The following is a 16,512-nucleotide window of genomic DNA, read 5'->3' as shown; positions in this document are numbered from 1 at the left end:
TGCTATGACAACCATTTAGGTCACACATTTACTGGGTTGATTCAATGAAGAAGGCAATCTCCACTGAACTATGCTTCCAACAGACATGCTTCACTTTATAGTTCCTTGAAGCCGATGACCTTCTGGCTTACAGGTCGCCCTTAATCGTACTCACATCTTCCCCCTCCTGGAGGGTTTCCGTGGTCGTCGCCGTCTTGCCCCTCAATCACGGCTACGTTCTCTGTGGATACGTTGACCCGGACGGATGCGTGGGAACCGTGGTGGGCCAACTCGCTCTGACGACGAGCCTCTTTATGAATGTGGTGGCAGTAGACGTAAATGACCAAGATGAGGAAGGTGACGATACCGAGCAGGGCCCCAGCTACTGATCCTATATGGGACCCCGGTCCGTGGTGGTAGGGGTCCTTGCTAAAATCTGCCGGAAGAAAATCAGATATAGCAATGACAGTGATATCTACCTAAATGGGAACTGGCGACATACCGAGTACCGGATCAAACTTTGCTAATTTAAAATTTAATTTAGATTAAAATTTAAATTTAAAGACAGTATGCGACATGAAGTTGTATGGATGTCACAATCTGGTGGTACAGAGCGGGACCACTATGAAGATTACAGGGGTACCTGGATAGGGAATCTATAACGTAAATCTCTTACCCCAGAAAAAGTTGCAGCAAAAACAATCAGGTTAGTCACAAAAGTCACAGATTTGCAAACATAACAATAAAATAATTTCATCAAATTTTTGGTAGTCCCCAATTTTTGTTTTCATTATCCGTATTTGGATATAAAGAATTAATAAGGCTTTGAATATTACATGATTTGGTAAAAAATGAACTTTATATAACAACTTTTAAGAGATGATCTGGAAGATGGAGGTACTGGGTGTTTGATCTTCTATTTAAGATGGAGGTACTGGGTGTTTGACTTACTATTAAGTTACACATTGTTACGTACTGTAGAATTAAGTTCAATTTGTACCCCAATCGTTTGCAGATTAACTTACTTAATGGGTCCTGATATGGTGTGGCAGCACCAACGACACCACCAAAGCACTCTATCTGGCTGGCACAGTAGGGCTCCCTCAAAGCTTTGTTATCACTCCCTATTACGCACCATTCACAGTTGAGAACTCCAAAGCATGAACTGATCATAAAATAAATAATATCAGATAAATTTAAAAAATATATATATATAATTTTTTTAAAGAAAAAATAAAAATGAGTCTATATTTCAGCATTTACCAATGATGGTGGAGGTTGGGGGAGGGGGGCTGACAGGTGGGCTGAGAATAAAGGAAGGACACTTACTCCCAACTGGTTCTTCTTGGGGGGGGGGGGGGCTGACAGGATAATGGAAAGGTGGGCTGAGAATAAAGGAAGGACACTTACTCCCAACTGGTTCTTCCTTTACACTTGGTATCTGTACACTGTTTCAGGTCATCTATCAGGCTCTCGGGTAATTCCGGTAGAGTATCATCTTCTTCTTGTCCTGGACATGCAGGATTCCTGAAAACAAACCACAGAAATGGAAATCAGCCAGTGTACCATTAATATTCATCATTATTCCTTCAATAACTAGTACAGTGGAATCAACTATCTACATTTTTTTGCATTGATATCTGAAGAGGACGGCTGTTTCTTTAGAAAACAAAGAAACTTGATCAAACGGCTTGATACCTGCCAAAAAGATGCAGCAACTCTAAATAATACCAGAAGAGTAAAATAGTCTAGCATTCCCACAAAGTAAACTAAGAAATCATTGCAATGATCTCTTTCTTGGGTTCTATACATGTGGCAAAGTAAATTCCATAGAGAAATACAGAATTTCAGTAGATAATGCACACGTACGCTCAGTTTACAGTCACAGATCGTTGGCCGTGGGACATATAGGTCAATCAGCCAAAGATCTGGTTTGAATGTGTTTTTTTTAGGGCTGTGACAGTACGCTGAAAATTGAAAAACACTCTCATGTCAACTGACTGACTATTTGTCAAACAACTGTGGAGTCGCAAAGTGCAACAAAGTCACAAATTTTGTGTGTGAATCTTAACACAGCAGGAAAGTTATATTGCCATAAACAAACATCACAAGACCGATGTGGATATAATGAACAATTCATGAAGGAGATTTAATAATGTACTCTTTATACTGCTTAATAAGCACTCAGTGATTAAATCAGCTTATTTCCTCTTCCCTGTTTAATTAATGTTTTGTTTTTGTTTACTTTATTTCTATTTATTTTGCATGTTTTGAGTTCCAGATTTTGGATGGATATGTGGGTTTCATATCTCTTGTTTTCTTGTGATTGTTACTACCTGAAAAAACACCTACAGGAAACACGGAGTCAATTACACGGCTTGGCTAAAGAAAATAACGCAAGAATATTGATACCAGGATGCCATTTTCATAAACCCTTAACTGGATACAATAAAACACATGGATTTAACATGACATGACACAAACATGTATTGGAAGAAGCTAGCCTGCCAGCTTGCCAGCAAGGAATGATTTGAGTTTGACAGCATTTGCTGAGAAGGAATTAGAGCGAGGCAAGAAAAGGAAAACTTCTTGGACAAATGTAAGAAGTTATTGGTTAGTTTAAAAAGAAAACAGGACACTTTTTAAGTGCAAATGAAATCATTACTGACATAAATGCATAGACAAGCATCATTGGCTATTGAACCAATACCAAGTAATAGATTACCTCCATGTCACTCTACAGAACTTCTGATATCATTATCACAGGGTACACCTTTATATGTGGATTAACCAAAGGGGGTAGGAGATAGAGGGAACAGGGGTATGGGGAGGGGGAGAAAGGGGTACGGGGAGGGATGAGGGGTTGGGAAGAGTGGTATGGGTATGGTACAGATATTCGTGGAATTTTGTGATGTCATGAAGTAAAAGGCAGACCTTTAACATATAGAATAACCAGAGGGGAAATGGGAAAGGGGGCGGGGGGGGGGGGGAAGAGGGTTGGTTCTGATATACAAATGGTGGGATTGACTTACTTGTCTTCATCTTTCACTAGGTCACCTGAGCAGGGGTCAAGCCTGAGGTCACATTCACATGGACATTCACACTCCGCCTGTTCCATCCGATTGCAATTCAGGCAAATACGATCACTCTGAAATAGAGAGAATAGATAATATACTTGGTTAGCCGGGAGCATTCAGGATTTTTCGATTGACCCTCGCTTTTGCTTTTACATTTGTCTGAACAGTTCAGTGGAAAGGAAAAGGTGACGTGGGTGTTTTAATTACTGTAAATAAACCGGTGACCCGGTCCATCGGGCAAACCATAGAAGGACGTTTTGTTTTTCCAGGAGAATATTAACCAAGATGATAACCGCAACAAAAAACGGCCTCAAATTGATATCGGCCACAGTGCTCAGGTACGCTTACCATACTACAGGGACAGAATTCAGTGATGGTGTCACATGTCTCGTTCACAATACCCACAAACGCATTGGTTCCCGAGATGCCTGTCATCTTGTACAGGATGCAGTGTTCGCTGTTATGCTTGTTGGAGAGCAAACCTTGGAAGCTGGTATTGAATGAGTAGTACCGCTGGATGGTCCCGTTCAAGTAACTGTTACACTGTAACTTCTGGACAAATTCACTCTGGTAGAGGAGGTCGTTGGATATGCTGACCTCCTAAATCAAAAATGGGGGGATAGAAGAAAAGAGGTAAAGAAGGAAATTAATAACAGAATGTAACATTTCCACCATTATTACTCACACAGGTACCCAATACTAGCATACCACCCATACGGTAATTTTGAATCACACTCTGCCAAGTTTTCCTTTTCTAAGATACCAAGGTGGAGAAAGTATGAAAAAGAAAATCTTATGTCATATAGTATAACCTTTCTAACACAAGAACATTCTACTTAGTTAACCTGGGGTCTTCCCAAAAGTACACATAAGGTTTGCAAAAAAAGTTCTGTACTGGATTAGTCAGTTACCAAGTTAACTACTTAGGAGGGGGGGGGGGACCAAAGCAGAGCCACCAATATGGGGGAACCAAAGCATAGCCACTACAATGGTCAGAATTAAACAAAGTTTCGACTGCATCCAATTGCATGTAATGGATGTAGGATAGAGGGGAGGGCAGTCTTACTACATACCTTGTGTGTTATATGTTGTTGTTCCACAGGAGCCTTGTGTATCGGTTCCACCATGTGAGGGTGAGCCACCAGATACCCCTTGTTGTCCATTATAAAGCACCTACCAAATAGGAAAAGTAAATAGCAAATAAAAAAATCATAATAATAATTTGAAATATTATTATTTTTTAAATACATAGTGACATTCTCTGATGTGTGCTTCCGCCCCTTGCATGTTAGCATGAGTAGCTTGCCCACAAACACAATTAACTATGCATCATATGCTATTTTTATCTATTTAATTTTTTTTTCTTCATATAGTTACAATATCTAGCTAGATATGTGTGTAACTAGTCACAACTAATCTGGTAACAAATTATCTGGTTACAAAATTTTGCTCTTACTAAATTTAAATGATTGAGCACTTCAACTATTAATTTCCTGATGAAAACCCAGTGCAAATTTGTCACGAGACAATTTTTTCCTACTTCACATTCCAATGTCAATCTTTCAGATTGGCATGCTATCCTGATTGTGCTGTGACATTTTGTTGTTGTTTATGAGACGGAGTCTTGGCCAGTACCTTATATTCTTCTCCAAGCATACAGGCAGTGTATCCACTAGTAACTTATACAGATACTGCAGTGTTACGTCAATGCCCATGACGGCCGCAATAGGATCGGCCTCAGTGTGGGTACCAGCCGAGCTGTCGAAGAAAAACAAAAAACGAGACGCTCGTTAAGTTAAAGACTACCACCATCAGGGAGATACATTACAACTGGAACACAGTTTGTCTCGACTTACGGCTGAACCTGGATTATTAGGACCCTTACAATAAATTGGATTATCAGAATGTAATATCCACCACCTCATTCTGTAGTGTATCCTACATACTACTAGGTATGTAATTGGTCACTAGTCAAATATTTCTGTTTTTTGTCTGATTTATACTCTTGTATACGTATAGCACAAAATGGGAAGAACAGAGCTAAAGAGAGTAAACAAGGAAGGACTCTACTACGGTTCTGTATTTCACGTTATGGAACCGGGTGACCTGGTATACTGTTACATTTACAAAATAGCAAAACTACTTCACCACAGTGTAAGAACCTGGATTATCAAGAGTTTTTTTTATTAATATCTCAGACAACCTTAAGGTCTGTTCAGGTTGGGATGATTCCAGGTTTTTAATTTTAATAAATATCTTTCTTACAAAGTTAAAATCTATATTTTTGTACAGTAACATGTGGAGTTTGAAAGCAGACTAAATGCCAGCTGTATTGTTAGCAGATTTCAGCATGCCAAAAATGGCTACAGGTTTCCAAACATATTTTACACTCTCACGAATATCCCAATGCAACCAATTATGATTAAAATTAATATGAACATATGTTCTCAAATTCTCAGAAGAGAGCAATATGACATGAATTGAAGATTGACCATAGGTGACCAGTTTTGTATGACTTTCTGGCATAACAAGGAGTTATGCAGATAACCTTTAAAATGATGAACTTGTATCTTTTTGCGTTTATCCTAAAGAATCTTCCAGAAAGAAAGAAAAAAAAGAAAAAGAATACAAACACATTGTGAAGAGCTGTGAAATTCCTTCATTTGCTATTAGTGCTGCCTTGTTTTGAAGACAGTGAATTTTTGGAGCACATTCTTAATGGTCCAGTAAATTTAAGCCATTCATAATTTGAAGGGAAAAAAAAATTCAGTTAAATAAAAGCAAATGAGAGAATAAAACTGTAACTTGTTCTTTCAGAATTTCAGCCTTACCATATAGCTTTCAAATAATTCACTCAATGAATCACTTTATTTGTGCCTCCTTATTTATTTTAAATTCAGTAATAACTTGACATAGATGACAACTCACTTTCCGTCAAAGATTGTTGTGCTGATGGTAACGATGTAACCTGCTCCCCCGATGTCTAGATACGGAGATGAGAGTGTGATCAATCCAGGGTTGTTTTGTGCTTCTTTATACCTGAAAGGAAACAACACATTGCATAAAAAACACACATTCTACACACACACATATATATACATATATATATATATATATATATATATACATATATAATGAATAATTAAAGCTCGGCTTGCCTCTTAAAGTGATCATTCTGTCTACATTGTCAGGTTCAGAAGCACCAGGGGTGCACCCTGTACAATCGTCACATGTGTGTAATACGCCCTCAATAACAGTTATAGACAGCCTATCATCAGCATTCACACACCAGTAGAATCACTGTGGCTAAGTGGTACAGACTTAGGTCTGTGACACAAAGGTACAGGGTTCGACTCCAACCATCGCCTGATGAGTCCCAAAAGGACGAAACCGGTCTTGAAGTGCAATTTTTCTGGTGTGTTGATCTTTACTAATATATATAGTAAAATATAAAAGACTTAAAGCAATATAAATTTCTAGCTTCAGTTTTCAAATGAAATGTCTGAACGACGAAAAAATCGTGAAACACTGCAATAGGCACAGGGTCAGGGAGTTATCACTTCATCAGACTACACCGTCTGCAGGCTAAATTTACTCTTGGTATATCAGATTTAAACAGAATAGAAAAGATATAAATTTAAGGGATCTTCTTTATATATTTTTTCTCAAGATCCCAAAACACTCAATGTTTAACATTGTTAGAAAAAGCTCTAAGATACTGTTTACTCTACTAGTAGACATACCATGATCTTCGTGAAGGGTCAAAGGTCTTAGCTAGTAGCGTTCCAGGATACATCCATACCACTCCACTAGTTGTTGATAAATACCTAGCAACAAAGAAACAGTGAATGTGAAGATGGTGTACTGTAACAAATAGCAATCCAACAAATACAGTATATAACAAGATAACTAGGATGGTTCCTATATGTAAAACAATAAAATCATATTGATATATTTATTGATATGGCAGCTATGAATAACAAACATAAAGTGAAACTGTTATCTTATCAATCCCATATAAAGCTAAAAATGACGCCAATGAATATCAAACTATCGAGAAAATTTGATAAATTGTACATGTCAGTAGTGATATGGAGAGACACGTCAGGATGACCTAATGCCGAAGGGCATTGGCCCCTCCCCCATGGCTCCCCCTCTCCAATGGCCTGCATATCAATTCAATTTATGCCTAGAGATATCACATGACTACAGAACATAACAGAAAGATGTGAATGTATCACAACAGCAACCACACCTTTTAACTCTGCAAGAAGCACTATGATTCTTGTACTCTCTTTTTCTTGAGTTATCACGTTTAAAAGCCACTGCTCCATTTATGCGTGCCGTCACCATCACATAGACTCCCTTTTGCTTTCAGCAAGGGATAAACAAAATATTGATTTCTAAAGTATAGTAAAATTACTAGGCTACACCTCTGTGAAATACTGCGGTCAAAATTTGAATGCGAGGGGGCGAGGTGTATGAGAGGGGCGAGGTGTACGAGAGGGGCGAGGTGTACGAGAGGGGCGAGGTGTACGAGAGGGGACAAAATGTACGAGAGGGGGCTCTCGTGGGTACAAGATGTTACCTTCTGACGACGTAGTTGTTCATACTGCTTCGCTCTACTTGCTCCCTCCAAGCTCTGTCAATACTGCTGGTGGCTGCAACGTGCTTCTTGATACTCGGCTGAGGGACGAAACGAGAATCAGACCCACATGACATATACGATATGACATATATAGGAGCATTATCAAGAGTTGAGAAGAAAGAAATGTAGCAAGATTTGTTAGAAATCAAGTGAAGTTTGATATGACAATACGTAACCGACATCACCATTGACAAATTAGAACTATGACTAGACACAGACTTCTACTGAATGTAAATAACAAAATTCTGCCGATTTAAAGCTGATAAAAGCTGTGAAAACGATAAATACCACAAAGCTTCAGTGGGCTCTCTGTTGACCCCTACCAGGGTGCCCGGTGGTGTACCCCTGGACCTCAGCTTGCATTGCCCATTTGTTACCCCAAATAAATGTTACTCTGAATTTGCTGTCCCCTCCCCCCCCCCCTTCCCCCTTCCCATCTACTTCCAAATGTCTGGCAACATTGTAAAGACAAATTTCTAGCTTTTTGTTAGATTTAAAATAAAATTGAGAAAATGTTTGCTGCCCTCACCTTGAGTCCCGGGTTCTGGATGAGATTGGTATCGTCGTTGACGTACCCCATGTACGCCTGCACGGCTAGTTTGGTTTCTTCTTGAGTGAAATGCTCGTATGGGGAAATGAATGCATTGGGTGCCAGCATCAAGGTACAAGTATCTGAAATGAGAGATGATATACAGTACACCTATTGAGATCTTTTGAACGATCAATACCAAAATTTTCTATTAACAAAATTATAATACAAACTTAAATAAACTGAAATACTTATTTTGATTCAATTTCAATTATGGCCATAGAAATAAATAGACCAATTGATATTATCAACTTCAAAATCTCAATCTCTGGCTCACAATTTTAAGTCTAAGACAAAAAGACAATTTCTGTGAAGACTCGGTGGTATGAAGTACATTAAAGTGGACTTTACTTGTGCTATTCCAAGTTACAATACAATTTAAGTTGAAATAACATTGGAAATTTCATGGTCAAATCATGAAAATGTCTCAATCTTTTGAAATAAAAATGTTAACACTTCACCTAGACCTGCATAGCATATGAATCTAGCCCAGACTACTTTTGCATAAAAGAATCGGGGCTAAAGTTGTTATTATCGTTACATACTGAGGAAAAATGCCAGCTAATTGCACTACTTGAGAAAGACAAATAATTCAATAGAAGTTTGAACACAGTATGGCAGTTATCACTTGAACAAAACTTGGGAGATTATAGGTTAAATAGTTCCATCAACTATTAATACCCTAAGTAGTGCAGAATAATAATAATAATTGATGTTAGCTATTTCTAACCTTCATCAAAACAATGCAAATGTTCAGATTTAACTCAACCAAGTGACTCAACACTTTGGACAGTTTGGAACACTTATGTGGTAAAAGGCCTTAATATACCAATAAGGTAGAAGGTGGGGGGAGGGGAGGGGGGAAGGAAAGGAGAGGGTGGTAGAAGAAAATGAGAAGGAGAAGAAGGAGGAAGGAACTGTGACTTACCTGTAGCTGAAAGTTGTTTGAAATTCATGCACATAGCTTTGGCCGGTAGGATATCCAGACGATGGAAATATAACTTTGTTGATGGAACTGTTGAATGTAAACCAAAGCATTATGTATGACCAGATAAATATATAAGTATTGATTATGGAACTGTTGAATGTAAACGAAAGCAATATGTATGACCAGATAAATATATAAGTATTGATTATGGAACTTGTTGAAGGTAAACCAAAGCATTATGTATGACCAGATTAATATATAAGTATTGATTTGCAGATGGTCTGAATAATTCATTCTGTAAAAGTCCTGAATATTACATCATGCAGAAGGCCTGAACATTTATTCTGGTTTAGATATAATGCTTCAAGATCCATTAGGCAATACTGCATACAGAAAATAATAATGAAATAGATATTGGTAAATATCAGTTCTATGAACAGGCACAATTTAACTTATTAGGGGAAGAGAAAAAAGACTTTGTGTGTGATTCTAACCCTATTGCAGATAAGTCATTATTCAGAAATAATTAATTTCGTACAATCCTTCAAAATCGTAAGTCAATCCTCTTTGTAACCCCTATGTCCCCCCTCTCCGTACCAATCCCACACAAAACACACATACAATGGTGCCTGAATGCATAGCATACAGTTTCATATAAAGACTTTGCTCTTACTTGTTTGGTACTTCATGTGTCTGCTTGGCATATTCTCTGAGACTGTACAAAGAATGAATGGAGTGTCCTCAACCTGAATTAAAAGAGGAATGAAGATAAAACACGATGAAGACTGGACATCAAATGCAAAGTTTTGTTCGGATTTATGAAATGGTAGGCCAGAATTTAGGCACTGGTACAGGCGGGTGAGGCAATTCTCCTGAGACCTTCTGGTTGATAAACACTAATAACCTCATAGAATATACCATTTTACTTTACATGTTAAAATATTGTGCAATGCCTGAAAAGTGGGACTCATTTAAAAGGGTGGTTAATCTCATCAAATTTCCCAATGTCATAGACGGCAAAAGTGCATCCACTGTTGCATAGGAATACATATATATTATAAGGTGCTAATTATAAGATTGTTAGTGTGTACACATGTGAGCCGATGAACTGGCAGATACAATGCCAACACAAATATCTGCTGTCAGAAGGGATTTGGTGTGGGGAGGGGGTGGATGTTGGGGGGGGATGGATAAGGTAGGTTACTTACCGGTTGCCAAGAGTAGATCACCTCTTTAAGAGAACTAGTACCAGCTGGTAACTTCAGTGTCGCAGTGCCAGGTTCTCCTCTGAAAGACAACCATAAGACCAAATGACAAAATTATGAGCTAAGATAAAAATTATTGACAAAGCAAAACGAAACAATGTTGAGCAGATAAATTTATCTAACCTGTGTCAAGATGAAGATTTACGGGATGGAATAAGATAATGGTGAGGGAGTGAATTCACCATTGTCACCAACATCAACAATAGAGATTTAACTGTTCAAGTCCATTATTGAATCATTAATAACTCTTAACGGGCCTTTCTTGAACCACTCTGTGGGTGGACATTATTTTTTCTTTACTTTGTAACTTTGGTCTTAAAGAAGGGCCACAAGATGTGTTTTGTATTTGACCAATAACATACTAGTAGAAGGAGAGACCTGTTATAATACCTTAGCATGGCAGCTTTGACCGTTTCAAAGTCCACGGCTTCTTCAAAGTGTTCAATGTTGGCAAAGAGAGGAGGACCGGTCATCTTGATGGGCTTGGTCAGAGAGGGATGAGCTACAGTGTAACCTGTGAAACACAGTAAAAATGAAAGTAAAAATAGAAAAACATACCATTGAATAAAGAGATATATCGGACACATGATATGATAATGGATATTGTACGATGAACTGTCACCAAATTGATTTAATTTAGAAATCCTTGGCAATTACAACGCCGCCTTAATAATTTAAGAGAATGAGGTTATTATCAGGTGTATGATCTTAAAGTTCATTTGGTAATGATGATTGTCAATCAAAAGGCTGTCACGTCGGTGACAATTGGGACACAAAGTCCGATTAACCCCTTTTTCTGAGCCACTCACCTTGTTTGTCAATCATAAATGCATATGATTTGATGCCCTCTTCGAAGTACGACACCTCCTGTAGCAGATCGGCGACGCTGATGTCAAGGCCGATTACGCCAATCAAGTGACTTTCCTTGAAGCAAGGCTTGGTCACGCTGATGATCAACCCTGTAAAACAAGAAAAGTGAGTGATTATTTGAATATCTTCCATCCCGAAATGACTTTCACAAATACAACCAATGGGTGAAGTGGGTAAGATGTGAGTTTGCACGATATGGATCCACTGCTAGACAAGTACAAAGATGAATAACAGCTTTTGTACACATAAAACCTGTTGTATATTATGAGAGACCCAAAGTTCAGATCCATCAAAAATTGCTACATAAAATTTTAACACTTAAAATTAATCCCTGCTCATAATATTCTCATACTGATAATTCTCTGCAAAAGGGTTAAGGAATGAAATCATCACTCTTCCATTCATATTGATGATTGCTCACATTCTATCATTGATGATAGATGGTTTGGCACTTTTAGTTGGTTAATTGGGGACATTCATTGTCCATTAATTCCTCTTACTCAAAATAACAGAGGAATGAAGCAACTACCCCCCAGGTTTGTCTGTCCGGTTCGCCTGCGGTCACGCTTACCTTTTCCGAGAGGATCTTGGTACGGTAAAGAGTAAGTGACTCCCCAATCAGCGGGAGGACGGAATATGGAATAGAAACGACCCACTGTCGATGGCAAATCGCTGATCTGATTCAAAACTGTCATCACTCCTTTCTGTGAACAGAAAACAAAATGAATGTTATTGATAACCTTCATTGCATGTCCCACCCCTGCCAAAGTGATTACCGAAACTCTCACCATGTTAATTTCAGTCTTTCTTACATACACATGTATTACCTTTAAGTCCCTTACCTGTCTAATGGGCATCATTCCTGGCCCTGTCCACCCCTCTCACCATGCCATAGACTAGTTCACCCCCTCACCATGTTTATTTCAGTCTTCCTTACATACACATACATGTATTACCATTACATTCCCTTACCTGTCTAAGTGGCATCATTCTTGGCCCTGTTCACACCCCCTCACCATGTCTATTTGTCTTCCTGACATAAACATATATTACCATTACATTCCCTTACCTGTCTAAGTGGCATCATGCTTGAGTGCTGCTCAGCTATGCCGTTATCCTGTCCCGCCAGATCTCTCAGGAATCCAAGTTCAACCATGCTTGGTTTCCCATCAATCACTGTTAATGAGAAACATTGATGTTACTAATACCTAATGAATATATATCACAGATGTATAATTGCAAACAGACAGTAAATCCATCTCTCTATTCCCTAGACAATTTGTCAATTTACAAAAGGAATCCACACAACATGAATACAGCCCCTGAAGCACAGTAAGCAAGATTATCACAGGGAAACAAACTCTGCTCTATACCGAGTCCATACAATGTACTTATCTTGTACCAAACTTAAAGATGAGTATCTATACTATCAATGGTAACTTAGTGCTCAACCAACTACCATGGTGAAACCAACAACATAACACATAACAAAAGGTTGGGGGGGGGGGGGGGTTACAATAGGAAAAGGATAGTCAGTCATAAATATGGCCTAATTCAAATTTCCCAAGACCCTGCTTACCTTCTGCTAACAGAGCATAGGTCATAACAATGACTCTATTGTTTAATTGTCTGTTCTCATTAATGACTGTGTTGATAATAGCGCTGGTTTCATTCAGGTCCAGAGTCTGTCCCGAACTGATGTAAAGAATCAGAGAATCTGAGGAAAGAGAAAACAAAATAAACGATTATGAACATTCGACAAAGATTCAAATGATGCATTTTGGTTTCATCAACTTTGATCAGGACTGATTGTAAATTTCAAATTCAAAAGAACATAAATGTTTCTGTCTCAGACTTGACAATCCTTTTATGATTGTGTGAAATGGTTTTATAATCAATAATATAAACAACAAAAAGATTGGCATTTTTTGTATATGCTAAATCAATACTCAAGTAAGTTGATCTAACTGATATCATGTGACACATCTATTCTCAATATCTTGTATGATGAAAAAATTATGAACTTTGTATACCATGATTAATTCTCATTGGTTTCTTACTATGTTCTCTTTTTTTTTTTGGAGAAAAGTGATCAAAATTCCCCCCTTTGATTACTCATCAGGCCATACACAACCACAAGTTGATTATTTTCAATGAAAGGTTTTCTTTTTTTTTTGAGTTATTGGGAATTCTTCATCTTTCTACATCTTCATCAACTGGACGTTCATGTTTCATGTTAAAGGGATACGATCCCCCAGGGGCGTGAGCAAGTGACATACGTACCAGCCACAGAATTATTACTCTCCACGGGTGCGGCAGAGTTCCTAATCAGTTCAAAGGCCTTCAGTAATCCTTCAGTGTGATTGGTTGGTTCTGTAAATAGAATTAAGAGAAAGAGGATACATATTTTAATTGTCAAGTAAATTAGTTAATGATTTCTCTTTATTTGGTACATATGATTGCAATTCATCTTCGTGTAAATTTAACAATGATAAAATACCTAAATTTATGCTCAGTGATACAATATGCTACATCAGTTAAGCATCTACCATCATACAGGTTTTGTACAGTATGCATATAAGCTTCTTCAGTAACATGAGAAAGATCTATCTTAAATTACTGTTTAACACATCCCACGTTTTCTGATTAATTTCTGAAAATGTTTCAAGTAAGTAGTACAATACTATGACACTGCCTAAAACACTTTTGTAAAGAATAAAAATTGCGTGGAATTTTCTTCTTCTTACATTTAGTGATTCTTGAGAGTAAAAGGTCAAATGAATCGAATCACCAACTACCTTTACAGTGAACCTCAGCTTCCCAGCTTCATAAGATCGCTGAGGTCCCAAAATAAATATTTGCTTGCGGAGCCATCATTTCATTCAACTAACTTTGGCGGGCGAGCTTTCTCCGTGATGGCCCCACGACTGTGGAACAATCTCATAGCCAAACAAGAGGCACCTATTTCTCCATCCAGTAAGACGGATCTCAAAAAACAGTTAAAAACTATCCTTTTTCAGAAATATCACAGTTAGACCCTTTATATGGGAGCGCATTTGAACATTGCCTTGTGCTCTGGATACCTGCGCTATACAAAAAACAGTTATTATTATTATTATAAAGACATCAAAAATAACCATCATCTTTGACACCAAAAAGGAGAGAACACACATGACTTGCACAAACTTATTTTCATGACACACACACAAACACATAAATACGAATATATATTTAATATGTATCCCTTTCTTCAAAAAGTTTTGTCACCCCAGGCACTCTGTATTTTCAGTTAGACTACATTTGAGTAACTCCTGCATACTTCCAACAAGATACAAGTGGTTAGCACCGTGGTCCCTGCGGATGTTCTGAAGTGCTTCTTCACGATTATTTAGCAAGAAGGAGATGATTAACCTAATTAATTTGTTGATTTGTTGGCAATCACATCATCCTGCAGACACTTTCATGTAAAATGTAATGTAGACTTGGTACATGTACAACTGGGGTGAAAGTGTCAGAACTCCTTCTGGTTTAGTTTCTTGGAAGACAGGTCTTCAGCCAAAGTAAAACCATCCTCTTCAAACAATGAACATATGTTACGACAGTAAAATTCTAATGAGTCTTTGCGTGGCGGGAATGGTAGGGTTAAAGAACGCATTTCATACCAAACTTTTTTTGGGGCTAAATTTAATGGCCTATCACCATATGTCTTCAAGGAAACTTTCTCTTTTTGTTTACTAAGAGAGCCCACACCTTGCTTAAGTTGCAGGTTGTGCTTGATAAGTAAATTTAACAAACTAATAGTAAAATTCTCAATATTTTCACCCCGACTCCTCTATCCTATAAAATATGCCTTCAGTTTTGTTTCTTCTCAGGTAAAATGTTACAGATGGTAATGACAGTATATCAGCTGGTAATCTTTGAATACACATTGTAGGGGGGAAAAAAAAAACTTAAAATTAATCCCACTTCTGCCACCATAATCACCTGTTTCTGCTTGGATTCCTCTTATGAAGTGCACTAACTGCTGTTTGGTTAGATGTGATGCTGGGGCCAGCTGGTCAGTGTAACATTTATCTCTTTCACAGTATTGAGTGGTAGAGCCAACACTAAGTACACCCACCTATAATGAAAGAAACATACAAACTCATTAATATAAAAAGAGAGAGCAAAGAATTGAATCTGGGATCTTTCATCGGTCATGTGAAAATTCTACAGTACCTCTTTTTTTTATTTCTCAAAGGACAGTAGTTGTTCAATCGATCTGGCATGAGCCTCCAAATTTAAACACAGCTGTTCCATATGGAGGGTGTCCAGCAGAAATGGTGCATGTTAATATAGTCACATTTGGAGAGCTAACAACAGAGGAACTCACAGCTTTATCACTTCTAGCAGAAAGGCCATTTTTACCCTTAAGCTGATCTAGGAAGGCATTGATAACATTCCACAGGCTCATATCCCTTTTGTTTGTACATTCTTCACATAATTAAAGGAATATAATTCATGAACACACTTTCACATTATCATAACAATAGAATCATTTAATGCCCCCCTCCTGCCCCTCCCAAAATATGAAACAAACATAAGAAGAAAAAACAAATTGTCAAGGAAAGTAGAAAGTTAGGTATATAAACAAGAGCAACAAAGTAGCAACCTGACAAATGCTCGAATTGCAAAGTATTTCTTCTAATTGCAAACCGCAATAGCTCACCTATAAATACCTGAATGTCAAACCAACTTTTCGAGCTATGTCAAAATTAATGTTGCATGACTTTGTCAAATTAATGTTGCGTGACAGTGACAATGAGTCATCAGCCTTGACAACAGAGTTGACAGCCACAAAAAACAAAAAAAAATTATTACAAAATTCTGAAATCGGCAGAAGTCTATATCGAAATCTCTGGATGAAATTCTACTAATTCAGGCAAGCTAATCATGACATCCATTTTTTTAAAATATGAAAATATTTTGACGTCTTTCAGCCGTAGTCTCGACTCATCTTATATCTCTACCGGCCAATACTTTCCACTGAAGTTTGTCGTCAACCTTGATGACAGACGACACTTCATTCTTCACTGTTCTGTTTATTTCTGTTTAGTCAATGGACTTGTCACAATGAGTGAAGCTGAGTAAACATAAGGAGCTCATCTTCACAGCTC

At 37.8% G+C, this 16,512-nt stretch overlaps 1 protein-coding gene across 1 annotated transcript in view; it reads right to left on the bottom strand.

Annotated features, from left to right (window-relative positions):
- The window catches only part of LOC139981961 (VWFA and cache domain-containing protein 1-like), a 39,781-nt gene that overhangs the window by 4,173 nt on the left and 19,096 nt on the right, over nt 1-16,512 (bottom strand). The window contains exons 7-27 of the mRNA XM_071994414.1: nt 15,341-15,476; nt 13,640-13,729; nt 12,936-13,073; nt 12,426-12,532; nt 11,928-12,060; nt 11,296-11,445; nt 10,877-11,000; nt 10,430-10,508; nt 9,895-9,967; nt 9,222-9,308; nt 8,234-8,376; nt 7,645-7,742; nt 6,800-6,883; nt 5,985-6,095; nt 4,692-4,814; nt 4,130-4,229; nt 3,405-3,656; nt 3,012-3,127; nt 1,390-1,506; nt 1,005-1,144; nt 155-415 (exon numbers count right to left, since the gene is read on the bottom strand). Coding sequence (XP_071850515.1) covers nt 155-415; nt 1,005-1,144; nt 1,390-1,506; nt 3,012-3,127; nt 3,405-3,656; nt 4,130-4,229; nt 4,692-4,814; nt 5,985-6,095; nt 6,800-6,883; nt 7,645-7,742; nt 8,234-8,376; nt 9,222-9,308; nt 9,895-9,967; nt 10,430-10,508; nt 10,877-11,000; nt 11,296-11,445; nt 11,928-12,060; nt 12,426-12,532; nt 12,936-13,073; nt 13,640-13,729; nt 15,341-15,476 — 2,662 coding nt within the window. The remainder of the gene's footprint in view (nt 1-154; nt 416-1,004; nt 1,145-1,389; nt 1,507-3,011; nt 3,128-3,404; nt 3,657-4,129; nt 4,230-4,691; nt 4,815-5,984; nt 6,096-6,799; nt 6,884-7,644; nt 7,743-8,233; nt 8,377-9,221; nt 9,309-9,894; nt 9,968-10,429; nt 10,509-10,876; nt 11,001-11,295; nt 11,446-11,927; nt 12,061-12,425; nt 12,533-12,935; nt 13,074-13,639; nt 13,730-15,340; nt 15,477-16,512) is intronic.

This window comes from Apostichopus japonicus, chromosome 2 (assembly GCF_037975245.1).
Source record: "Apostichopus japonicus isolate 1M-3 chromosome 2, ASM3797524v1, whole genome shotgun sequence".
In the NCBI taxonomy this organism is placed as follows: domain Eukaryota; kingdom Metazoa; phylum Echinodermata; class Holothuroidea; order Aspidochirotida; family Stichopodidae; genus Apostichopus; species Apostichopus japonicus.
The sequence above is the reverse complement of the archived record's forward strand: the minus strand, read 5'-3'. Positions and strand labels throughout refer to the sequence as shown.